The following is a 27318-nucleotide window of genomic DNA, read 5'->3' on the forward strand; positions in this document are numbered from 1 at the left end:
CGTATTTAACTCATTGCCCGCCAATGGTAAGGATTGACGACCAAATCATTTAAACTGGGAAGACTAGCCATGAATTCTCACCCTTCAGTGACATTGCCTGTGCTAGTCGCCCAATCCTTTTGGACTGGGGGATTGACAACAACCATCCGCTGCTATCCTCTCCCAGTCAAAAAGGATTGGACATCTAGCGCCATTTATATGGCTGCCAATTATTTGAGCGAGTCCCTTATAAAGGGTTAAATTTTATCTTAATACACATAACAACATAACTAAGTATTTTTCATATCAGTAATTGGCAGGCTACATTTTTACATCCCTTTAGTCTGAATTGAAATACTGTGAGGTAAACCACCACCTGGTAAATGCCATGTCCTCACTTTTCATACTTTTTAGATGTATTGCTTGAAAAATTGCAAACATCAGGCAAAATATTGACAAATATAGCAAAAGAAATCTTAATGAAATGGCAAGTGAGGAAATCTAATCTCAGTCTCGAATTCATTGTCACCTGACAACCTGAAAACTGATATAATTACCTCGCAGAACAAGAGAGGATTGAATGACGAAAGCGTGACATAGTGAGTGAATGTGTGGGTGTTTGTAATTGTGTGTCATCTTGCAAATATACTTCTGGCTAGGTGTGGAAGAAAACCCCATAATTGGTACTGGAGGACCAACAGTTTTCTTTTGTTTGTTTTTTCATTGATGACATTATTATCGCTGTTTGGAAAATGTAATATATATGAGGTCCACATGCTTGTTCTATGTGTTTCGAGCTGTGTGAATATTATTGTGCATGTGTGTAAAAGCGCCAACGTATGGTGTGAGTTAGAGAATGCATATGATTGCATTCACACTCCCACACGTTTCCTATGTGCGTGTCTGCTTTCTTTCTATTGAATGTGTATGTTGGTCTTAATTTTTACAAAAGGAATGCGTACTTAAAAAATTGACCATGTTATTTCAAGTATACTGCTCCCTCACAAAAAAAAAATTGTTTGGTTTTTGTATTTTACCGACGCAGAATGAATGAATGCATAGTATCTGCTGGCTTCTGTGCTTCGTTTTTCCATATTGACACTGAGACCTGTCACGACGGCTGTTTCTTAGACCAAGGGGTCGACTGAGCGTGAAAATTTGTGAAAGATCTCATCAAGGCTTCAGGCGTGAATCTTTTTCAAACACGTCATTTTGTCTTAGAGTGTTTTTGTTACATTTCCCAATGTAAGTTATAGTTGTAAGTAACTATAGTAGTGCTTTGAATAGGCATGTGGTAGTTTCAAAAATTACCTCATAATGTGTTTTTATTGGCTTGGATTTTTTAATGTGTGACTACAAATTAAAAAAAAAATATGCCTATATTATTTGGAGGATAACGTTAGGGACGAGCGTGCTAATTATTTATTTGAAAGTTTCTAATGCTGCTGATTGAGTGAAAACAATTGTTGATTAATTGCTTCTTGTGGCATAAGTGACAAATGCACTGCTTGTCTGCACTGTCAGCACTGTTGATTCAGTCTCAATTATAGTCCGCATGGCATTAGATAAGGCACTATTTCCTAAACACCATTTAGCCAAGGCACACATTTTGCATGAGAAAAATCTTCCAGTATACCCCCAGACGAAAATAGCACAAACTCAATGACCCAAAAAATGATAAATCTCTGATATCAATTAATTTTAATACCATGCCATTGTACTCCAAGAAAGCCACAATCTATTTGTTGTTCATTCAATCATTCATTCATTTTCAACACCGCTTATACTCATCAGGGTCGCATGAGGCTGGAGCTTAACCCAGCTGACTTCGGGCGAAAGGCGGGCTACACTGACTGGTCGCCAGTCAATCGTAGGGAACACATTGAGACAGACAATAATTCGTACTCAAAATCACACTACCACACAAGTTGGAATTGATCCCACGCTGCCCACATCAAAGTCAGGCAAAAGAACCCCTGCACCATCGGGTGGCCTCTATTTGTTTTATGAATTAATCTACATGGTGGGTATGCGTATTTATGGGACATTTTAATTCTAAATGATGGATTAACTGTCCCTCCTGTTACTGTAATGGTGTATAACATACGGTACAATTAGAGTGTCTGTAGATAGTTTCTTGGGCGAATCTCTATCAGCACAGTTTGGGAAATTTAAAGTTGAGTTGCACTTGGTCTGCTAACATATCACACTGGTATTATTTAGTTTCAGTAAATTCCCAAAATGTTAGGATTACCCTAAATATTAAAATAGGGTTTTTATTATTTTTATTATTTACTTATTAAGTCTCCCGTATTACCAACCCATTTTAAATCATCAATGTATATAAACTGAGTTAAGGTTTAACTGTGTCAATATTCTAGAATGGTTGTTTTGACTTGGCCATGCGAAACATGACAAATAGCATTTTTCTTTGGATTTTTTTCTATGCAAATTTCAATGACTTGAAGTTGCATATCTGTGGTTTAAAAAAAAAAACACCCAAGATATCTGAACAGAATATCCTTCAAAGAGAAAAACAATCTTTCATTAATTTACCTTATTTTTGCTCTCTCTGAACAGTGAAACTTTATAAATGAAATTCATTAACCTGATTCATTAAGCTGGTAATCTGAAGATAAGGTCTTTGTCCCCTGGTTTCGACAGCACTGAGAATGTAATTGTTCTTCAAGCGGAAGAGTTTCAGGAATTAGAAGTCATTGATCTAATGCACCCTCACCCAATGTATGAGTCATTGGAAAGGTCTAACAGAATCTATCAGAAAGTCTAAAGAAAGCCATAAATACTTGTAGGAAATACACACAAAAATTACTCCACTGTGCAACACCATGGCAAAGTGCAGACAAGTAATAATTTTGCTATTATTGACATTTAAAGAGATCAAATTCAACACCTCTGTTTTTATTCTAAACTATTCTGGAAGACAAAAATTTACTCGCCATTTAAGAAGAGTTCAACATGTTCGACATTTATGACCTGAGGGTTCGGGTGTCTATTTCAATTCTAAATGAAGGGGAAAGGAGCTTGTCTATCATATATAATTTCAGAATGTTCAATACTTTTTAACAATATAAAACTGAATAGAAATTAATTTAAAATATATTGCATCATGTCTTTCATCGTACCATATTACACTGTATATTAGGCTTAATGTGTATTTCTGTCTTTAGAATGCTGCCACATCAACAATGTAGAACTAATACTTTTTGATCACCAAGTAACTGAAAAAGGAGTATAGCACATTCTCTCTGTGCTCTTCCCCTTTATATGTGTCCTTGACCTTGTTGATATTAGTGAAAGCTTTCGATCTCTTTTTACTTCATCTATTGAACACTAAATCACACACTAAATGTATACATTTATTTAGCCCAGGGGTCACCACCCATTTTGAAACAGTAAGCTATACTTATATTTTTTATTAATTTTGCCATTACTACCATTGATTATTGACACATTGCCTGCCATTGACGGCAAAAGGTGTAAAACCAATTGAAGTCAGAGGTTTGGCACCCTTCCAGTTCAAATAATTGGACATTTACTAGTGACAATGACAAAGTAATTTAAATTCACAGCGGAAGGTTTAAAAGAGCCACATGATTGGGCATCTTGTTAACAATACTTTTGTCGTGCGTGAAATCTTCAGAAAATATTTTTCATCACTTTGCAGTGTCTATTAGTACAAAATAATAATAACTGAAAAATATACATCAGTATTCACTTTCAAATGTTGTTGATACCGTCTCTCAATTACCATATTTTCCGCACTATAAGGCGCACCGCATTATAAGGCGCTACAGTAGAGGCTGGGGTTACGTTATTATGCATCCATTGGACGGTGCTGCGCTAAAGGGAATATCAACAAAACAGTCAATAGGTCAGCCAAACTGTATTAATAGATTACAAATCATCTTTTTGACAATTCCATTCACTCACAACATGAATAAACAACTGTTTTATTATTTTCTCCGAGGTAAAGTATTAGTATTTGCGTGATACAGCAATAGCATAATAACTCATGTTAAACAGCTGGGCGAATGCGGCATCCAACACGTCCACACTCCGTCTCATCAAAGTGGTCATTTATAGTGTCAGCAATTCCTGTATGTCATCCACTGCTCCCACACAGTTCGCAGTCTAACTTTGAATGCTCTGTTGACGGCAACACCTTGCGGCTGGAGTTCTTTTGTCAATCCTTCCGGAATGACGGCGAGCACAGAATTAGTGTGCTAAATCGAGCTCAACCGAAATGAAACCCAGTTTTATAAATCCCAGCACCGCACACTACTTCTACCTGGGAAATGGAGTCGGCGGCTTCTTGCCGTAGTTGCGAGACCTGTTGCAGCTCAATATTTATCCATATAGTATATATATATATATATATATATATATATATATATATATATATATATATATATATATATATATATATATATACATATATATACATAGTTCGCAGTCTAGCTTTGAATGCTCTTGACGCCAACATGTAGCTGCTAGAGTTCTTTTGTAAATCCAGCATGAATGACGGCGAGCACTGAATTACTGTGCTCCCCATCATTCCGGGTGGATTGACAAACGAACTATATATCCCAGCATGCACCGCGCACTACTTCTTCTACAGGGAAAATGGAGTCGGGGGCTGCATACCGTAATTGCGGCTTAATATTGATAAATATATAAGGCGCACCGGATTATAAGGCGCACAGTCAGCTTTTGAAAAAAAATGAAGGCTTTTAGCTGCACATTACAGTGCGGAAAATACGGTAGTTTGGGCTCCTAAAATGAAGGCATTATCTATCATATTTTAAGGGTTGAAACACTTACACCAAAGGCTGTGGTAAATTCAGCACACTGTGAAGGTGAAGCATGATATTGCATGTTTGGATCTGGTTAATTTTCACGCGATAACCTGGCAATGGCTGATTTATACATACATTAAGGGACTCAACTGGACCATTACGATCACATACTCATCAACTACCCGACGGCTGCTGCGTGTCCAACGTCCAAAAAACAAAGTAGGGACTCTGAACAAAAGATGCAGTACAAGTCAGCTCCTCGTGATAAATGAAGGGCCTTGCGGTTGTGTTTGGCTAAAGCTTCGCAAACCAGGGGCAGAAACTGTATAGTGGCACTACTCTTCCTTAACGTATTCTTGTCGGGGCCATGTCATAGTTATAGTTTCCTTCAATGAGCCATTATGTCGCAATGAGATGTCTAATTTATTATCAAATGATTCAACAATTATTTTATAGTCGATTAATCATTTAGAGACTGACATCCTAATTTTGGAGGTTCCTAATAACAAATACAGTAAAAAAAAAGATTTTTTCGTCTGGTGACGCAGCTCCATGGGCAGGCTATCCTGCAAGGAAAACCATAGTAATAAAGAAAGAAGTACAAATTATCAGAACTAATCATACCTTAACTAAAATATCCTCATGGCATAACAGTCAGTTTTTCTCTAAATTTGGTGACCTCCTACTGTTTCTTGACAAATGAGTGCTGTGATTGCAGGTTTGAGATTGAGGACTTGAGGGGATATTTAAAGCCATTCCGTACAAGTTCTCATGTGGTACACAAGCTGTTAACATTCTTTTTAGTGCGTGAAAGTCATCTATTTGCATGTAGGCCATACTTTCTCCTCGACCCATTACTCAAAAAATACCATAAATGTTGTTTGGCTCACACAATTTACTCTAGACCAGGGGTCTCGAACTCAATTTACCTGGGGGCCGCTAGAGGCCGAGTCTGGGTGAGACTGGGCCGCATCAGGATTTCCACAAGAAAAGCACTGATAAAACTTTCCAACGTTATCAAATATCTTTATTTTTTAACAAAAAATAATGAAATAAATAAATTAACTTAAAGATGAATAAAAAATAAATCAATCAGTAATATGAAACCAAATAATACTAATGAGCATACAGTAGATCTACACTGGCTGGCTAAGTAGAGAAAATGAATTATTTTTATTCCGTTTCAAATGTCTGTATTAACAGCTCTTTAACCTTTAACTTTCTGAACTTGAATGGAACATTGAACATGAAATATTCTGAACACGGCTTCTTTTGCCTACTCCTTGCTGCTAGAGACCTGGCAGCGCTTCTTCTCACATAGTCACATTTGGCTTGAGGGAGGAAGCAGTGGAGACCCTCAGTAGAGCTTGAAGATGCTCATCAGTAAGTCTGGACCTGTACTTGGACTTATTGAAGTTCAAGGTGGAGAAGAGCTTCTCACACAAGTATGTGCTCCCAAAAAGGCACATGGTCCGCTTGAACCTTCGGGAAAGTTCAGGGAAGCTGGGGGTCAACTCTCTCAAAAATTGCCCAAGCTTGTCTGCTTCTCCACTCACCTCCCTGAACTTGGCTTTGAGTGCAGAGTTGCACTGCAGGTCAATGAGCTCCATTTGAAGCTCAGGAGGGGCATCTTGCACATCAAAGGAGAAGGGGTCCGCAAAAATTTGAAATGTGGCTTTGTGTGTCTTGAAGTCTGCAAATCTGTGATCAAATTCCTCCTGTAGCTTCGAAATGGCCTCAACATACTTCTCACCACTGAATGGTGTGCCTGCATCCACGAGAGCCTTGCATGCTGGGAAATGGCAAAGGTTTGTCTGAGAGAGCTGGGCTTTCCATAACACAAGTTTAGTGCAGAATGCTCTCACGTTGTCATAGGCAGCACTGACAAGTTGCCCCTGGCCTTGTAGCTTCTTGTTCAGTACATTAAGCTCATGTGTGATATCAACAAGAAAAGCCAAGTCCATGAGCCATTTGGGATCACTTAGCACAGGATCAATCAACTCACAAACGGCGTAGCTAGCTTTGACTGCTGCATTACTGTCTTTGGTAGCCTTCTTGAAGAGATCCTGTTGCCTCAGAAGACGTGTTTTAAGACTGGCAACCTGGTTGGCTCTCTCATCTCCCTGGTATTTTTCGTACTCCTCAGCATGTCTCATAGTACAATTACGTTTCAAATTGTATTCCTTGTGCACCGCAACTTTTTCAGTGTAAATGAGACACGTCGGGGTGCCCCTGTGTTCAACAAAGAAATATTGCACTCCCCACTTTTCTTGAAACTGTCTGTGCTCATCACCGACCTTCCTCTTCATGGCAGGCTTTGAAAGAGACATCTCTGGGGCTCTGTAATATGTTTTTCCACTTGGAATGAGTCTCGGGTTGATCTTTCACATTCAGTCGCGCGGGTTTGTGGCGCATGTGCACTTTCGCTCTCCGTTTCAATCGCGGAGATGGCTACAGACACTGACACAGGCTGGATCACGGATCATAGCGCCTCATTCAGTTCTATGCTGAGAGCAGCGGAGGAGTGTGCGCGCCGAGCGGAGTGATCGGCCTCACGGCTTCTCCTCCGCCCAGCTGATTGGAGGAATGAATGAGTGAGTGAGCGAGGCACTGGACAGCCCGGCCGATGTCCCGCCCTCCAGAGCCGTATACCTCACCGTGATTGGTTCATTCAGCTCCGAACCAAAGTTCCCTCTCATTTTTTGTTGGTCTGAGCAGAAAGACAACCTCCCTGAGCGCACTGAGTACCAGTGTGAGCGACATCATCGGTACTCGGATGATTCGCCTAAAGACGTTTCGCCGACGGACGTTTGACAGACGGGCAGGTCGCCGAATGGACGTTCCACCGAACGTTCATTCGGCCGAACGGAGGTTTCGCCGAAACGGGATTCGAACGCTCGCCCCGCCGGATCGTGTGTGTACAAGTTTTTCAACCTCGGCCCGCGGGCCATATACGGCCCGTTAGGATTTTTAATCCGGCCCGCCGCCGGTGTTGTCCAAATTATAGTAAAAATCAATGTTCGTCTACCATCAATGGCAGTCCGGGAATAAGCACTCTTGGGCAGGCAGATGTAGCAGAACCGAGCCGTAAAATGACAGCAATCGGGTCAAATCCATCCTAAAACAGCATTTAATGATTAAATACAAATACTGGATGATATCGCGATGGAGGCAAAAAAACGTCTATAGACGTCCATTCGCCAAACGGCTCAAAATGCTCTCAAATTCGGTCAAATCCAGCTGAAAACAGCGTTTAATGATTAAATACAAATACTAGTATTTGTATTTAATCATTAAACTAACAAATACTAGTACGACCTGTCCGTCTGTCAAACGTCCGTCGGCGAAACGTCTTTAGGCGAATCATCCGGTCACGACATCATCATTGCTCGCTATCGGCACACCAGTATCACACCTGCCACAAGCAGGTGCATGTCAATGTTCCCTCTAATTTTTCATGTAAAACATGCTGTAAAACAAGAAAAACATGAGTGGACAGAGCTACTGCCACTGGCTGCCACTTAAACGGCGCCATCATGGGGAAAGGGGTAAAAACAAAAAAAAAAAAAAAAAAAAAAAAAAAAAAAAAAAAAAAAAAACGATCTTTCATATTAAGACGGGGGCCGCAAATTATCGTCCCGCGGGCCGCAGTTGGCCCGCGGGCCGCAAGTTTGAGACCCCTGCTCTAGACTCTCAGCCAGTATGGCAGTTTTTAGGATAATACAAATTTACGTGAAAAGAAAAAAACTATAAGACTCTCTCGACACATATACTACTATTTCAGGATGTTTGCGAGGCATGCGAGGGCTCCAGGACAGACAAGAGATGTCATCATTCTACTGGAGCTCCATTTATTTGTGAGTTGGCCGGCTCATGTTCTATTTATATCAACCAGTTGAAGTCCCGGTGGACCGCCAGCTCCAGGCAGGGTCTGTGGGTGCCCTCCTGAAAGATAACTCTATAGAGGATACAGCAAGAGATTGATGGATATATATTGTATATTGGGGCAGATCTAGTGCATACTGTTGAAGTCATTTAGAACTACAAGTGTGGACACTTACATTCCACTACATGTCTATGGTTAGTATATACACACCGCAGGGTCTAATGCTCAGTTGAGATTGTATTATTTTTATTTTTTTGCTAAATCTGATATTTTTTGTGTGTGTAGATATTAGTAAAAAGTTAATACATGTGACTTGCAGTGTAACTGAATGAGGGTGCGAAATTACATTCCAGATCATGTCTTGCAGTTTAGCATGCCTCAAACAGGAATATAACAACAGGAATATCCATTCTTTCAAAGTAAATATAAATAAAGATATTATGCAACAGATATTTTACTATATTGGATCTGCGTCTAGATTCTGCGGGTAAGTGGAGTCGAGTGGAGATGTATGCAGCTGGCATTGTGAAACGAGTGATTGCTGTGATTGCTTATTCACGTGTGTTGTTTGTTATATCGAACGTTTGTTTAGTTTTATGTATTAACAGTGCTGATGTAGTTCGCTTGTCGATTACACAAGCGTTGCATACATCATAGATATTACATACAAGGATGCATTTCTGTTGCATGCTACGAGTGAGTGGGGGCGGAAGTCGTCACTTGCTGGATATTTTGTGTCAGGACTATTCACTAAACCTAACATTATATATATAGTATACTATAGTCAATGAAGTATGTACTTTGAAATAGCTAAAGAATTCTCAATATTTAACCACATTTTAAATTAGCCACAAGTAAACACCGTATACATTTCAAGTGGGAGGCTTGGAAGTGAATGAACATTGGTACTTTCGCTGTCATTCCTCTCAGTTCAAATTGATTTAATGTCTACCGCCTTCAATGGCAGAGTTAAAAATAATTACTTTTTTAACTTCAACATCAAGTCTGAACCACAGCTATGCTACTACTGTAACGTGTATTATAAACCAAACCGTTTGCAAATCCATCTACAATTTTGCTAATTAAGAATGTTTTCGTTACAAAAATCCCTTACTTTCTACTGTCTACTACCACCAGCAAATTTTGTAAATGCAAGAAGGCCACCGGGTACTTACGCCTCCAACTCTAGATGTCAAGCTCTATTCATGTAATATTTATCACATTCATTCAGATAGGATTTTTATTCACATACGAATGAGCCCTAGTCAGATTTGAAAAAATCGGAACTCGCAAAATCAGATACACGTAGCATCCAAGCAACGAAATCAAAATTCACCAGCAGTGGCTGAACTAGCCCCAAAATGTTGTTGTTCCTAGTAAAAACATCTTAAATTACGCCATCAGAAGGTGCAAACATTTACAAATGGATTCCGGTCTTCTCTCCTCAAATTCTGAGTGTTGTGCCTTGTATTTTTCGAATGCTTTTATTCAAAGCGTGAAAGTGCCCACAGCGGGGTGTGAGCAACCGAGCCAACTTTGAGTAATCAGGCCATCCCCTTGGGAAGATACTGGGCAGGTATGAAGCACAAAGTGGCCTAATGATGCCCAATTAAACCATTGGCATTTCCCAGCTAGTCTGTTCAGCCTGACAGTGGCCCTGACATGACATTCACAGGCATAGAAAGATAGAGAAAGCGGAAAATCATCCAAATCTGACCACCATTTTAAACCATGCTCAAATTACAGAGAGGATAAACGTAAAATACATTCAGCATTAAACTTTTCATGCCACACTGAATGCTAAATCAATGATTAATCAATATCATAACGTTTTAGGACATGTGTTTTCAAATGGATCAATGCCCATTTATGGAGCAAATTAAATGTTTAATGCCTGCTCACTGCTTGCAGTTTTTAAGGCTATTTAGAACTTGAGTCTGAAACGACTTATGAATAAAATGTTCTGTTTCATTAAACTGCTACAATTAGGCAACAGTTAGCTTCTAAAAAGAAGTGACTTGAGAGTTGCCACTCTTACTTTAGTTTCACCTCAAAAGGTGAATAAAATATTTTCATGCCTACAGGGCACCCCGTCTTAAAAGGCACTGTACCAGTTCCAGGTAGAATTTTCCGTATTTAACATGTACTCAAGGTGCTCCATGTAATTGGGCGCAACATACGGTAGCACTGATTTCCCAGTCACCTGCAGTCGGGCAGAACTACATTTGTTTTTCCATTGACTGTGTGAAGGATGAATAGCGAGGAGGTAATAAATAAAATTGTGGCTAAACAGTATCTTAAGAGGAATATCATAAAACGGGGAAGTGATTTATGCCATGAAGTAGGAAACACATTTGCAATTGTTTGTGTATTCAAACTTTAAGATTCAATATCTTGAAAACTTTAGCCAACTAGTACTAGAATATTTTATTTTCCAAGCCATGTCACCACAGCATTTTCAATTTAGCCATTTTTATCTATTATCATTCATCTTCCGTACTCCGCATCATCGTAAGGGTTGCGGGGGTTGCCGGAGCCTATCCCAGCTGACTTCGGGCGAACGGCAGACTACACCGTAGACAAGTCGCCAGTTAGCCAAAGGGCACAGAGAATCATATAGCCCCAGCAGGGGGACTCAAGCCTTTTGACCAATGCAATGGATTCATTTTCACTGGTTGTTATATTTCTGTAAGGACAGGAACAAATTCACTAGACACGTTGAACAACTTTCAACTCAAAACACTTTCATGTCAAACACCCAACCTGTGCATTACGACACATGCAGTCATCCTTAGATCCTCGCAACACTTGATTGGTTTTGTCAATGCTGCGTTCAGTGTTGCCAAATGTTGAGTGAATAGAGCTTTACACTGGATGCCTAACGACTCCAGATTAAAATTGGACATGACTTAAAAAAATAGAAAGAAAACATTCAATCGATTCTAATTGTGATCTACGTTTACCTAAAAAGAACTACCCTTTATATACCATGCAATGTGTTTGAACCTGAGTTTGAATGGACAAAAATAATTTGGGTGACTGCCACCTGCAATTTAAAGAGTTTCATCCACAGATGGCATGCACCATGAGTTATGGAAGCCTGTATAGGCTTCTGAGGCTCCGCAGCCTCACACATTCAATATGTTGTATTGTATGATTTTTACGAAACCATAAAAGTATATTGCAATCGGCAAGGTAGTGGAAGATTGCTACAGAGAAAGGATTCCTGCTATTCACTTGAAAATGGTTTTGCTTTTACATTCACAAGTACATGATAAAGTTTAATTATATTAAAATATGTGTTTATTGTTAATATTTGTGTAGTAAGTATAAGTGCAGTGGGTCTCGCTCACTAAAAACATAAGAGCTCATTCACTGCCATTGGCAGCAAAAGACATCAATGTTCGATTGCTGCCAGCACATCTTATTCCAAATAGATTGTAATTCTGTGACCGTCAATGTCAGGCAATCCGTTCATTTAGGAAAAAAAGATTAAAGCTGTTAGAACAGCATTAAGCTTGTTTATTTGTTTCCGTAAGTTCATAGCTGTAAATGTTAATTTGACCAACAATGTATGGTTCAATGTAAAAAAAAATCCTCTGTTTCACAGGATTATTCCAGTTCTCTATAAGCCTATGGGGCCAGCTTTGGTCCCCCTGCAGTCTAAAACAGTGCCACAAAATATAGTTAAAAAAAATGTACCTTTTTTATTCACATTTTAACCACATTTAGTGATGTCGTTGAAAGCAAAATGGCGACACCTTATACTCGGAATGTGAACAAACCCGTCCCAGTTATTTGCACTGAATTGGATTGTATATTTTTGGTTGTTTGTTAAAATTATATATATATTTGACTGTGGATTTTTATAAGATGCTAGGATAAGTCTGATATGAGCTTCTAAAGTATATTCGCGACGTTTCATACGCCAACAAGAAAGAAAACTGATGAAAATCTTGCTGAGCAGATGCATACAAGTTCTATCATAACTGACATAAAAATTTTCAATTTTCCTCCAGGCTTGTCAGAGATCTCCACAGAGATGTTGATGTCAATTTCTTTCTTCCTGAGCATAGCAATTTATAAATGATAATAATGTATACATTGCTGCGTTATTTGAAATGATGTCAGTTGCATGACTGTAGGTCCCTAAGTGTAATGATTATATGGATGGTGTTATACAGAGAAAATGTTGTCACTTACAGAATAGAGTGTCAGTACAATTTGCGCGATTCCCTCACGCTGTAAGTGAACTTTTTAAACAACACTTAAAATGCTGTTATTTGCCAAAAGTATGTGTAAATGTGTGTGTGTGTGTGGGTGTGTGCACGCGGCCATAGTGTACCGAGGTTTCTTTATTATTGTAAAACCTGTTTACACTCCTATTTATGTACTTTACATTAAAAATGAAAAAAACTGTAATCCGTGATCTTTCATTCACAATGGTAGAAAATGCAGTTTAATTCACTTTTGGGGGCCATGCAAAAAGATAACCCCGGGCCATTAACTCTACATTAATCGTGCTTTATGGAATTTCAGTTAATCCATTGCCTTTATAATACATTTCTCACAACAGGCAGTATTACAATCACAAGGTTCGATTCCAGTTCGTTTTCTTTTTATCTCAGGCGCACAGTAAAGGGAGCATATATTGTTGCTGAAAATGACTAAAACCGGTGAATAGCAGGCAATGGAATCGACTGTTGACAACAATTTGAGGGCAATCTATCAGGCCCAAAATTGTGTGGCAAGTGGCAAGACTGTTGTTCCTAGCATTTGTGTTGCCACACTGATAAATATTCATCCAAGAAAACTCATTTCTGTTATGATAAAATGCCTAAATGAACATGTTTATGACTGATATTTCAATTCCCGGAGTGAAAATTGAACTTTTGTGCGCTGACAGATGGATAATGTGTGGATTTCCCCCCTCTTTTTCATTTCAGTTGTGCTCCTGGATACAACGTCTGTGCTTGGAGAGCTGGGATGGAAGACATATCCTGTGAATGGGGTAAGAACTGTGACCAACTATTATTACCGTTTCTGTATTTACTCTCCATCATGTTTTTTTTTTGCAACTACCAGATCGATTTCAGTGACGGTCACATGTACATCTTTGTTTTCGGTCAAACACCTCTGGCCTCATGGGAAATAAGCTTACTTGGAAACAAATAATGAGATAAGGCCTCGCAGGAGGTTTTTATAATGTGGTTCAATATTTCCTTGTCAATTTCTTTTGTCATGTCACATTATGGGAACACCTCACTTAAATGTGAATTGGTGGAAAATAAATTGGGTGGCAATAAGTCCAAACGTCCAGCTGCGGCAGCTGTAATAATGTCACATTCTCAAACTAAAGTATACATATATGCAGCCTCTACACAAAAAGCATAGCAATGCTGAGTGAATAAAATTTCACTCTGCATCTGGACCTCATTTCACCTTTGGTTTCCAGTGCTTCAATACAAGAGGAAAACGATTGCATGAGCTATGCCTTGCACTGTATTTATGACAGCCAACCACTCAATAAGAGTATTTTTATTAGTCATGTTGCCTCAAGCACAATAGCAGCATCCTACCTGGTTAAAAATGAAAATCAAGTGTGATACCAACTGATGGAAGGTATTAGTTAATTGAACTAAAAATGCTAATGAGGGGGAGTTTTTTGACAATCCAGATTTGTACCTCTACCAATAAGTGAAACTAGGGAAGGGAGATGTTATGTATTTGGTCCTATGTCTCTTTCTTTTTATGTATGTTTGTCTTCAAGAAATATTTGAAATATGAAACAGAAGAGGTGATTAATTTTAGGGGTAATGTGGTCAAGGATCACAAAAGTGAGAAAATTAATTTAGTGATATTTTGAAAAGGGATTAGCCTATTTTGATTTTGTATTGCCAACAACAGTGGGCAAAAAATCAAGTTTGAAAATGCAAAGAATATTTTTCCCAAATCTGTAAGACCACACACATACTTGGAGGAGCCACTTAAATGATCCTCTTCTAGTGAATCCCTGAGTTTTTTTTCCTTTACCTCTTCGTGCTTGTCCCTCTCCATGCATGGGCCAAAGTAAGCCATATCAGAGGTATGGGGATGATTACATCATGTAGGTCGTGGTGACATCCATCCTGAGTATTGAGAAGAAGGCTAGGGGTGGCCTTTGCCTCCACGATTAAGCTGTCAGCCCACTCTCCTCCTCACTCATCCACTATCCACGGATTTAACATTAATATTTAAGGCATCAAGGTGAGAGGGCCTGAGGGAAGGTGTGAAAATCTTGGGAGGTAAAATAGTTTAAATCCCCTTCTTTTCCTGGAAACCAGCAAGAGGAAGTCAATCCCCACCATATTAGGCACAGCCTGGTATCAGGCGGCTGAGTAAGCCATCTTGTAGCTGCCAGCCAGGGATGGACCACTTGTAGTTTGAAATATCAAATGCAGCTCTATAATCAAGGACTCTGCTCCATTAAAAGAAAGCAAACTAGTATTGCTAATCCTAATTAGTTTTATGAAAATAATTACAATACAATATTTGTTTGAGACAACAAGCAGGCCAGGGGCGTGACCGGACGTTTCGTCAAAAGACGTTTGGTCCCCGGACGTCTAGTCGAGCGGACGTTTGGTCGACCGGATGTTTGGTAGAACGGACGTTTGGTAGAACAGACGTTTGGTAGAACGGACGTTTGGTCGCCAGGTTCGCTCGCTGTCAAATTATGACAGTTTACTTTTGATATTAGATATTTAGATAGTAAACTCACTCTCTCTCTCTCTCTCTCATGATTATAATTTTGAGAGCTGGTTTCAACAGTAACAACCCGGCGACCAAATGTCCGTTCTACCAAACGTCCGTTCTACCAAACGTCCGTTCGACCAAACGTCCGGTCGACCAAACGTCCGGTCGACCAAACGTCCGGGGACCAAACGTCCGGGGACCAAATGTCTTTCGACGAAACATCCGAGTACCCAGAATCGGTGGCCCACCAGTTGCAGGTAGTGTAAAGGTAGTATGAACAAAAATTGAGTTGGAGCTAAATTGAAGAAAGTTTTTTCAGAGTGTTCTAGAGGTGAGTAGAGTGTAGGGTAGACTAATGAGTTTGATGCTTCAGATTGAGGGTGTGATGATGAACATTGTGAGTAAGCTCCACAGGTAGGCTGTGAGTTAGAGAAGGAGAATTTTTGCAGTGACTCAGATGAAGTGGTTCGAGAGGAGATGAAATAGTGACAGGCAAGTTTGGCATTCAGGACAGCATCCTAGAAGGTCAGATATCGTTGGTATTTGCTAAAAAGGATGGCAATGGTAATGGTTAACACCTATTCCAGAAAAAACTAGACACTTAAGGTGACATAAGAGTGGAGTGAGGACCACACAGGTAGACTACATCTGATGTAAAAGAAGCAGCTTAAAGGGGGTTGGTAACTGTAAGGTCATTGTATCAGAGGGTATAGCCAGCCAATGAAGGCAAGTTTGGTGTAAAATGACTCTGGTGAAGAAGATTAAGAGAATGAAGGCAAAGCAGAGGATTAATTACATTACACTGCTAATTATTTTTTAAAGGTGTGTATTATAGGTGATTTATTAATATTAAAATAAAGCATATAAAACCAACGTGTCCTTGTGCTCAGGATGCCTTTTAAACCATTCTTTTGTTCTTCATTTTAACGCATTTTAATTGTTAACTCTGCATGATATGACTAACATTTAAAACAAAAAAAGAAAAGCAACACAGAAACATACTCCAACGATGCAAGTTCAGGGTAAAGAGTTGGTCAAATTGGAAGGCATTTTGTCAAAGGCTGTTTTCCCAAGAATTAAGGCGCTGCTCAAACAACGTGCATCTTTAATCTTAAACATTTTCTGCAACACTATGGTTAGACAAGAGAAAATAACCTTGCAATGGCTGAGAGACAGAATAGTTTTTTGAAGGACGCGGACATAATTTTCCTACAGCATATTGAGTGAAGGCCGGCAGTGAAAAAAAGAGGAATAATTTTATAACGCTCAGCTTCCCCTGACGGAGATTTTGAAAAAGGTATGATGATTTAGCTCGGCGGCGTTCATCCCAGTGACCTCTGCCATAACTGGGCTTAAGCAGTAGCGGGGGATTCCTTAATTGGCTTGTTTCTTTTCAGGGACACACCGGGGCCGATAGTTAATGTGCTCCCATTCACTATCCCTCTGACAGCAGAACATACTCGGACAGCTTTTTGGGCCAACCATCACTATGTGAGAAGCAGAATAGAGACGGCTGGGCGGTACTAGAGGGTGTTAATGTTAGGTTTTTTTCTAGGTTTGTCAAAGTTTTAACCATGGGTCAATCAAAAAACTTTAAAGAACTGATGTCATATTGTAAAGTGAAAATTAAATAAGTTTAGAGAAACTACCTTGAGCGAGATTGTAGTGCTTTTTTGTGCTGATCAAAATTTTATTTTACTTTTAAGATACACACAAAAAAGTGTAGTTTTTCTTAATTAATTACTTGTCATTGATAACGACAGGGAATTTATTTAACATGGAGGACTGGCTGTAGATGCTCATCTTTCACTGTCATTAATAGCAACAGACGTCCAATTCAATTTGATTTCAATGTATTTAGTCCACAAGAAAATACCCCCAAAAACAAGCGCAATCAAGTTGTAAATCATAATAAGGTTTATGTGTGTGTGTGTGTGTGTGTGTACATAATAATTGAAAATAACCATTTTCTTTAACAAGTAAATGAAATTAAAATTATGGAAAAGGGCATTTGCTACTATGAGGCTCAATCAGAGTATTTGGATATTTTTTGGGTCAAGAACAAGTCATTTGATAATCAATTAGTTGTCAATTAGTTGATCAATCATGTCAGTCCTAGTTGACAGACATAATGTCCATCTGACGGAAAAGACACCTACCATTTGGCCGAAGACAAAGATAAGTTCGACAACCAGGAGACAAGGCTATTTACCAACATTTGGTAGGTCCAAAAAATGAGAGACTTGAGAAATAGCACTGATAGTTTTCCATTATATTCTAATTCATAGGTTTCCTTCAGTTCCTATATCTTTGCGCTGTGGAACATCTTGTCATGTTTCAGCTATTACGTGTGGTTGATCCAAACAGGATTTGTCTCTGCCGCTGCCTATATTGCCAAGTAATAGCCTGCACCTAGCAGAGCAATCACAGCGCTCCATCAAGCGCTGACACATCCATTTGTCTCACTCTTTGTGGACCGAGCGAAAAGCAAAGAAAGATACTAGCAGCCGTGACTTTTATTGTATTTTGATTACTTAAGAGAACAAAATGCTCAATCTTCACCTGTTGTATTGTTTTAACGCAGACATGTCAGGCCACCAACAAAATGCAATGTGATGAAAATCCAAGCTGGCACTTTCAAATGGGAGAGGAAAAATGGAAATACTGCAAACCAAGATTGATTGATGCCACGCTGACATGTTACACCTGCTGATCAATGTAATCAATGAAAAACAAGCTTAGGGACGCATGAAGGATACATTATCACTTATAGACATTGTCATAAATATCTTTTTTTTTACCAATCTCAGGAATTATATGATCAAATTAAGTTTTGTTTTTGTTATGTTTCATGACACAATTTTAGTGATGTTCTCATGGTTTTATTTTATGTCCAAACTCAATAAATTAAATCCGAAAGGCAATCAAAAGATAAGTACCTTTGTGCAATCAATGTGAAGTGGTTTGCTGAGGGCTGGCACTTTTGTATGATGTCTCTAACATGCTGTAATGGGAGAGAGAAACATCTTGTTTCCTTCTCAGCTCACCACCCTAACTTCTTGCGGACCCTGCCCTACATGATAGAGTGGGTCTGTGTATTTGGGGTCAGAGTGTGTTGTCTGTTAGCGGGATAACATTTCACTATAGGGCTGAACGGTTCGTCTGGCAGGCTTTCTAAAATGCACTTAACATATTATACACTCAGAAGATGCTGAAAGCTGTCCTTGCTCTCTACTGGTGATGTTATCCCTCTGGTTTAATTGATCGTATAGACCAGACAAACCAATATTGTCTGCACTCATTTCCAGTCAGGCTGGATGAGCCCCTGCGTCCTGGAGTCTGGTGGCTTTGGCCGGAATAGACAGAGCTCCAAATTCCACTCCAAAGACAGTAAGGCATCACTGGATAGATTCATAGATAAATGACTTAGATAAATAGAATACAAGACAGGTGTCAAAAAAGAGCCTCAGAAAAGTCCAGAAATGTATTTTATTTATCTATGTGAAGGGAAAAATCCTCCCTGCTCAAGTGCCACGCGAAATATTTGTTGCGGCACAGAGGGCTTCTGGTTTGCGGGTAAAATCCAGCTAGTTGCTGCAGGAAAACGTATGCATGTACACCTGTAATCAAACGTTTCGAGAAACGGTTTTATCCAATTGGTGCCATGTAAACACCAAGCGTGACATTTCCAATGCAATGCCATCCATGGTTGGAAGTCACGGCGGCAACACAGTATCTAGTTTGCCAGAGCTAGTACTGGCAACCAGCTATGGGGTGGTGGTTCATCGAAGAAATTGTCACACAAATTCATCAGCGATCTGTGCTTGGCCAGCCGGGAACTTCAACAGCAGCAGTCATAACTCAATGTAGGATGGCGGCCACATGAACAGTTGAAAACGGGGGTATTTTCATGCTACTGCTTGGCCTCAACATCTACCAGTTGACTGCCTCTCACTCACAGCTCCTTTCTCTGGCCCAGCAACGATTTGGTTGTTCAATCAGTACCCGTTTTCAACCCCTTGAGCCTGTGCTTATTTGGTTGAAACAGAAAGAACCAGTGCTGACCTAACCACTAGCCCGGGTGAGCAGCAGCTTGATAAAAAATGATTAACAATGGCCACAATGCTACCTACGACAAATATAAGTTCAACACCCTTTCAGTACAACACTGGTTTAGTCACCACAAGATCTTTTTTTCCTATGAACTACTTTTTTACTAGTGCTGAAACATTGTCACAAAGAGTCTGACTTGACTGAAATATAATTAAAAAGCAGTTGTTCTTAAATGCGAATTCCCCCATAGTGAGAAGATATCAGAATTATTCTTCTATCACCATTTTGTAGAATTTGGGTCTCTTAGCAGCGAGTATATTCGATAAAAGGCCCTTCGTCTGTCTGCAGTCTTTAAACTGTGTCAAACTAGCAAGTTCTATAAGGTTCAAAAGAAAATGTTACAACAAAAGATTGCTGTTCTGCCTAGTTGCTCTAAAATGAAAAAATAATGAAACCAAAGTTCTCTAAAGTAAGTGCTTTTTGTTAGTGTTTCTTCATGTTCACGATGATTTGAATTCCAAGTAACCCAAAAACCATGCAACTTTAATTATATTCCTTCCTAATGATTTTCTGCCATTTTCAGATTTTATCATCTTCCACTTATGGGATTTTGTGTATTTCCCCCCCTGAAGAAACTCAGCCATTTTAGACACCGAAAATTCAGTTTTGGGTTTGCTTTTGGCAGCTATTTATCTCTGTCTCTGTCCTTGTTTGTCTGCCAACGCCACATCATCTTTTTTCTCTTTGTTTTTATTCCATCTCTCACTTTCTTTCTCACAGCCACTTCTCAAAACTGAGTGGCAGATAGTAGAAACACAACGACACTATGGTGTTGATTTGTTTGTGCTATCGTTTCAAAACACAGCTTCATTCAGGTGCACTTTGACGATCTGTAATAAGCTTACGCTTATACAAAAAGGTGTGCTACATGCTGTTTTAGCAATACCATGTTAAATCAAAAACTATTTTGTAATGTTTTGCCATTCAAACAAAGAGAAAGAAACATAAAAAAACAATAATTTCACTCATTGATTGGCATTGACGGTGACCGACAAACCTTTAAAATGAGCATTTTTACATTGACCACAAAAGTGACATATTAATACTTGCTGCACTGACTCTATGGCAACACATCAACAACCAATTGTTCTAACAGTTTTATTATTCCATGAGCGGAAGTAGGAAGATTTTATTAAGATACATAAATCATTTTTGCTTGGAACATACAAAATGAATAAATCAACTTTTAATTAATGTTATGTAATGACCATGAGTATTTCTGCAGCAAAATTCTATCTGGGAAACCCACTCTTATCTAAACTGTGTCGTCGCATCCGCTCTTCAACTGCGTTTGCGTTTATGTTGCACCACGGTGAGCAGCCATTACTTTGATCTCACATCAGTCAAAGGCCGCTGAGCAGACTTTGACAGTCTTGCCTCTGCATCTCTGGCAAAAATAGATAAGTAAAACAACTGTCTCTTCCTTCCCATTTTCCCACTCGTATGTTTTCCCTGGGCAAAACTTCTATGGTCCTTATCGGGTCCGATGAGGAGTCAATCAGTTTTAATCAAATGAATTGAATAATAGTAACGTGATTGTTTTTTCTGCATAAGACATTTGCACTGGGAACACTTTGAGAAGAGCACTTCTGCTAAGTCAATCGAGTCATTTTGATTGATAAGGTAAGCACACACTGACATCTGATTTGTGGAAGTGTTGGGAAAATTTAACCTCAGCCATCATGTACAGACTCTCAAAAAACAAAACTGACTCGGGGTTTAGTTGCAAGCTAGCTAGATTACGCCTAAAAATGCATCTAATCATCTCATGGCTTGGCTGCTTTAGAGTGGTTTGTTGTCTACTTTGAGTGCATGCATGTCAAGCAGAGAAAGACAGGAAACACTGTAAGGGATATTAAAACATGAGTTACATAACAGTAAAAGATGACGCTGCACCTGCTAGTAAGCAATGTTTGGCCACAGCCAATTTTCTTCGAAACTTCTGTGGATTAGTCACGTAAAATCATCTTATTTTCAATAAGTGTGGAAAATATTTGACTGATGATAATAGATTCTTCCTACATATATAATATTACTAAAAACTAAATTGTGTGCTATTCAGAAAGCAAAGAATTTCCCCTTTATTATTGAGTGTGACTGTTTTGCTTTGTTGAAATCAATATAATCCTGATAGGTGGTCTTGCTCATTGCCCTCGGCTTGTGACAGATACTCAGCAGCGTCCGGCCTTCTGGTTTCTTTCCTTGTCTCTATTGTCTCTGCATGAAACCAAAACTCAGACAAAGACGTACCCGTGGGACACAGTTCAAATAATAGCGGTCTTTTCTCAAGAGTGGAACAGGGGAAGCCAGTTGGCAGCTTCAAACAAAAACATAAATAGACATTCAAGATTGAAAATGAAGCCAAGATTATTTTTTAAGTGGGAGCACGGCCGGCATTGACTATAAGAAGAAATACTTTGAATGGATGGAAGCCTCTGTGTGTCTTACGATAAGAAATGCTTTTCAATACCATGCTCACGATAACTATTATTTCAAAATATGCCAAAGCAAACATCATTGATACACGAGTCGAATCTTCATTTGACACTAGCGATTTGGGATGTCCCCTGCCCGGTGCCCAGAGATGGCTGAGCTAGGCTCCAGCACCCCCTGCGGCATTTGTAAGAATATGTGGTTGAAAAAAATGAATGAATAAATAATAACTCATTGGTAGCTAGTGACAATGCTACACATCCAATTCATTTGACGTTAGTGGGCTGGGATTGATGAGCGAAAGTTCATTCACTGCCGCCCTCCCTCTTAAAATAGTTTGGATTTCTACTGGTGATAAACTCTTTTAAAACTCACAGCAGAAGGATAAGATGACACTAAGCCCGAGGAGAACATGCAAACTCCACAAAGGAAGTTTGGAACCCACCTGGGATTTAACATTTGACCATCAATAGTTATGAACTGAGGTTTTGAATACGCCTCCCGAATAGTGATTTGGTATATTTGGTTTAGCTTTTCTACATTGTGCAAACACAAAACCATGCAGGATGCTTCCTCAACAAGTAAATATAAGTGAAATGATTAATGGGCTGCAGCTAAAAATGATTCTGATTTAGAGGGAGGATTTATTGTATGTCATTAATCTGATACGTTTTACATGCCCAATGATACTTGACAGAATTGTAATGCTCTTGTCCCATTGGGGATTATTATCTTAGATTTAATACCACGATCAAAATACAGATGGCGTGTGAAAATTTGAAGGTCTTTTCTGACTAGATGGTTTTCCATAGAATATTGTTGAGCCCTTGTACTGAAACAAAAACTTCACATTTGCTCAAAATATAAATTCAAGCTGAACAGTCACTAAAAGGTCGTATGGATGGGCTGAACTCTTATCTTCAGTGCCATTTGGAAGATGGCTGAGGCCTTGACCAACCAGGTGTCAGTTATGTGAGAACGCTCTTGAGATCACCATGGGGATGACTGATCGCTGTTCTGGCTCCACCCTGCTGGCTACATAGTGATGGATGTAGGAATGAGAAGAGCGCAGGGTCTTTTGGATTTCATTTGCTCGCTGCTGTTCACTTGCCATTATTGATTTAAGGGTGTACTGGTAATAGGTAGAGGGACACAGCTCCATTTGTGTGGGTACGTGTGGGCACCTGTGTGTTTGTGGTCTAAGGAGAAGGTGATGTATTGATAAGCAGGATCCTAAGTGCCATATCATCATCACATTCATAACAGAATTAGGCATTCGATTGCCATTATGGATGTTGGGTATGTTGGATCTTGATTTTTTAAATATATATATATAATCATATTTGTTTTTCTTATCAGAATTGCAATAATGTATATTCAGGATAAATGTTGGTTAATTTCACTATTCATTCATTTTCCAAACCGCATATTCTCACAAGGGTAACATGGGGTGCTGGCCGATACTACCATGAATTGGTGGCCAATCAGTCACAGGGCACAAGGAGACAGACAACCGTTCACGCTCACACTCATACATAGGAGAACTTTAGAGTGTTAAACCAACCTACCCTGGATGATTTTGTGATGTGAGAGGAAACCCGGGGAGAACATGCAAACTCCACGCAGTGAGGACCCACGTAGGATTGAAGCCTCGACCCCAGAACGGGGAGGCCGACACCTTAACCACTCGCACCCCGGGCTGTGCGATATCTTTTAGATTAAGCAGTAAAGAAAGCTATCTCTCTTTCAACTTTAGATTTAATGTATTGACTGCATTTGAAGGCAATTGACGTCCAATCTATATGGACGCTCATACCTAGGGGCAATTTAGAGTGTTCAACCAGCTTACCATGCATTTTTTGGGATGTGGGAGGAAACCAGACTACCCAGAGAAAACCCACAGAAGCCCAGGGAGAACATGCAAACTCCACACAGTGGGGACCGACGTGGGATCAAACCCTTGACCCCAGCCAGAACTGTGAGGCTGATGCTCTAACTACTCACCCGCCGGCCCGCCCAGTTATGAATTTAAAAATAATTTTATGGAAATGGTATAACTGTTACACAGAATATGCATGAATACCACATTGCATACTTTTTTTTAGAATTTTATAAATAATTAAAAGATTAGCATTGTGATAATACTGTCAGGTTTTAAATAATGTATCTCTTTAAATAAATTCAAATTGCCCTTCCTTGCTTCAAGTGTTTGACATTTTGACAAATATTTCTATCAAGTACGTATAGTGAATCATCTTTTTAACATATTAATGGGTTTCATATGACAAGTATACAAGGTCACAGAAAAACATCTTTGCCTACTGACATTGGTTGAGAGGTGATTATACCCAGAACAGATCATCAATCTGCTGCCTGGAAACTATTTAACTTTTCACACAGGGAAGATTTTTAACCTTGTAATCAAGATCTTACAATATAATACCAATTTAATACTAAATATTAATTATTATTAATAACAATACTTGAACAATGTTTAAAGATAAATAAGTTAACTACATAGGCAAATTGCACAAATAAATTGTAATATTTCCTAAGATCAATTTCAGCAATATGATATCTGATATCTGATTTATTAATTAAGCAACAGTTTGAAAAAAAAGGGTGAGGGGACCTTAGGCCAGAACTTTACTCCAAAATGTTCTGTTAAATGTGTTGTATTTTTTTCTATTGTCCACACCCACACCCATGCACAACCCCTCTCACGCACACACGCCATCTTTATTGTTTTTCTCATAAAGTCACAGAGTAAGTTCCCCAATGAGTGCTCACTCTTCATCCATCTCCCTAATACCCATTACTGAACAAGTATGTGTGGGTGGGTGTTTCCACGGATGTGCATTCTAAAGGTGAAAGTTTTTCATCCATCACAGAGGGAACAAGCGGTGAATAAAAATATCTCAATCGCAGTAACAGTAACACACGCATCAGTGGATACGTATTTACGGCGAAGAAAATGACTGAGTAAAGAAAGCGCCAGGTCAACACAGTTATGGGAATAGAAGGATAAGATAGAGGAGAGAAGCTGATAGATTAGAAAACAAAAAATGCATATTAAAATGCATACCAAGACCAGAACCTCTGTACGATACACAGCATCAGATACAATTGTAATCATGTAACTTTATTAAGTTTGTAAAAAGCTTTTAAACCTTTGCAGGGCCCTCATTGTCTGCCATTGACTGCCCATGGCATTGTGACTGGGAAGGGGCAAATTATTAATTCATTATTCATCCACCCAAAGCAGTCAAATTATATTTGCCTTGATTTCCACATGGATCCTATTGTGATTTTTGTCCTCATGGTTACACATTCATGTCACTTCCCCTTGCTCCTTATGTGTCTGACCAATCAGATGCCTCTCATGTCACCAGCCTGTTTCTCATTGTCTCGTTACACCCTTTTTGTGTATATCAGATCCTGTTTTTTCCTTTAGCTCTTGGTTGGTCAGTGTCAAGTCTTATTTGGTTTCCGTGCCATCATCTCTATGATTGATTTTTACGGTAAGCTGATTTTGATTCCCTGCTTATGGTTTGCTTTTTGCAATTTTTGTCTGTACTCGATTTGGGACTTTTTGAAAATATAATATATTCAGTTTGCCACTCTTCCCTGTTTGGCTTGCCTTCCTACACTCAGTTCTTCACCTACTCGTTTCTCACCTAAGACCTTATAAAGGGGTTAAGTCAAATTTTATTAATTTCTGTAACCACTAACACACAAATAATTTTGTTCCTGCATCAAAAGAAAGTAACAAAACAGTTTCCTTATTTTAGCCATCTAAGTATATAGTTTTTACGTGTCATGTTCTAATCTGTTTTATGCATACTTATGTATTGACTAAAACATGTACTATGTGGTAACATGACTCCACATTTTAAAGCATGACTTTTACAAAAACTTTTCTGTGAACTACCATGTAGATGAAAAGAGGCCAAGAGAGGAGAAAAGCATACTGTCTAACAAATGACTTTTTTTATGAAAGACTACGGTCTCATAAGAATAATTTTTCATAAGATATTAGATAATATCCTCAATCCCCCTATGACACAGCTGTGATGTGCTATAATAAACTATTCTAAAGGAGAGTCGCTAAGGGCTCTGTTTGACATTGGCATATTGCCTTTTGGTTTGGGGGGGAAGGGGTTGTTCAGTTGTCCTTCAGCAACCACTGGAGAATAGAAAGGAACCCCCGCCCCTCTATACTTGGTATAGCTGTATTCATAAGGCTTGGACCAATTTTAAAATGTATTTTTTTTTCTTTTTCTTTTCCTATAATGTCTACATAGTGGGATGCCATCACAGAGATGGATGAGCACAATCGGCCCATCCATACATTTCAGGTCTGCAGCGTGATGGAGCCCAACCAAAACAACTGGCTTCGATCCAACTGGATTTCTCGACAAGCGGCACAAAAAATCTATGTGGAGCTTCGCTTCACCTTGCGGGACTGCAACTCCATCCCTTGGGTGTCTGGCACGTGCAAGGAGACCTTCAACCTCTTCTATCATGAAACTGATGAGGCACATGGTGTGAAATTCAAACCCGCTCAGTACACCAAGATCGACACCATTGCAGCAGATGAGAGCTTCACTCAGATGGATCTGGGAGATCGCATTCTGAAGCTCAACACTGAAGTGCGTGAGGTCGGACCCATGACCAAGGATGGCTTCTATCTGGCATTCCAAGACATTGGGGCCTGCATTGCTTTAGTCTCAGTGAGAGTCTATTACAAGAAATGTCCATTCACTCTGAGAAACCTAGCCTCGTTTCCAGACACGGTGCCTCGTGTGGACTCCTCTTCATTGGTAGAAGTGAGAGGGGCATGTATCGACCACGCCGAAGAAAGAGACACACCCAAGCTCTTCTGTGGAGCTGACGGTGACTGGTTAGTCCCATTGGGAAGATGCGTCTGCAGTGTTGGGTATGAGGAGATCGAAGGGTCCTGCATTGGTAAGTTTAATCAAATTCTTATGAAACGCTTTAATAGTTAATGCTTTAATAGTTAATGCTTTAATAGTTAATGCTTTAATAGTTATATCAATATTTAAGAATTGTGATTCATGCAATTGGTACAATTAGAGGAATGTGGTAGATCAATGACAAAACAAGAGAACGATATCATTAACCCTAAACACAATGCTGTTTATTTTACTAGACACTGTCTACTGATTTTATTGCTCTGCTTGATTTTCCCGGTTTTCTTCTTATTGCTTGCTGTTGCACCCCTGGAGATTAAGATGAGATGTAATTTCAGCAGTGTGCAGGGATGAAAAAATGTGGCCGATTTTCTGAGTCTGTCTGTCTGACTGATTATTTCTTTTTAATCTTGTGCAAAAAGTG

General features: G+C 39.3%; 1 protein-coding gene across 5 annotated transcripts in view; it reads left to right on the plus strand.

Annotated features, from left to right (window-relative positions):
• epha6 (eph receptor A6) overlaps positions 1-27318 on the plus strand; it is a 153062-nt gene that overhangs the window by 43160 nt on the left and 82584 nt on the right. For 4 of the 5 annotated variants that reach the window (XM_077616720.1, XM_077616723.1, XM_077616721.1 and 1 more), the window contains 2 exons: positions 13629-13693; positions 26265-26928. In XM_077616720.1, the coding sequence (XP_077472846.1) occupies positions 13629-13693; positions 26265-26928 (729 nt within the window). Of the gene's footprint in view, positions 1-13628; positions 13694-25325; positions 25482-26264; positions 26929-27318 lie in introns of those variants that run through there. The other variant, XM_077616724.1, reaches the window with a different exon arrangement.

Source organism: Stigmatopora argus, chromosome 13 (genome assembly GCF_051989625.1).
Source record: "Stigmatopora argus isolate UIUO_Sarg chromosome 13, RoL_Sarg_1.0, whole genome shotgun sequence".
Taxonomy (NCBI): domain Eukaryota; kingdom Metazoa; phylum Chordata; class Actinopteri; order Syngnathiformes; family Syngnathidae; genus Stigmatopora; species Stigmatopora argus.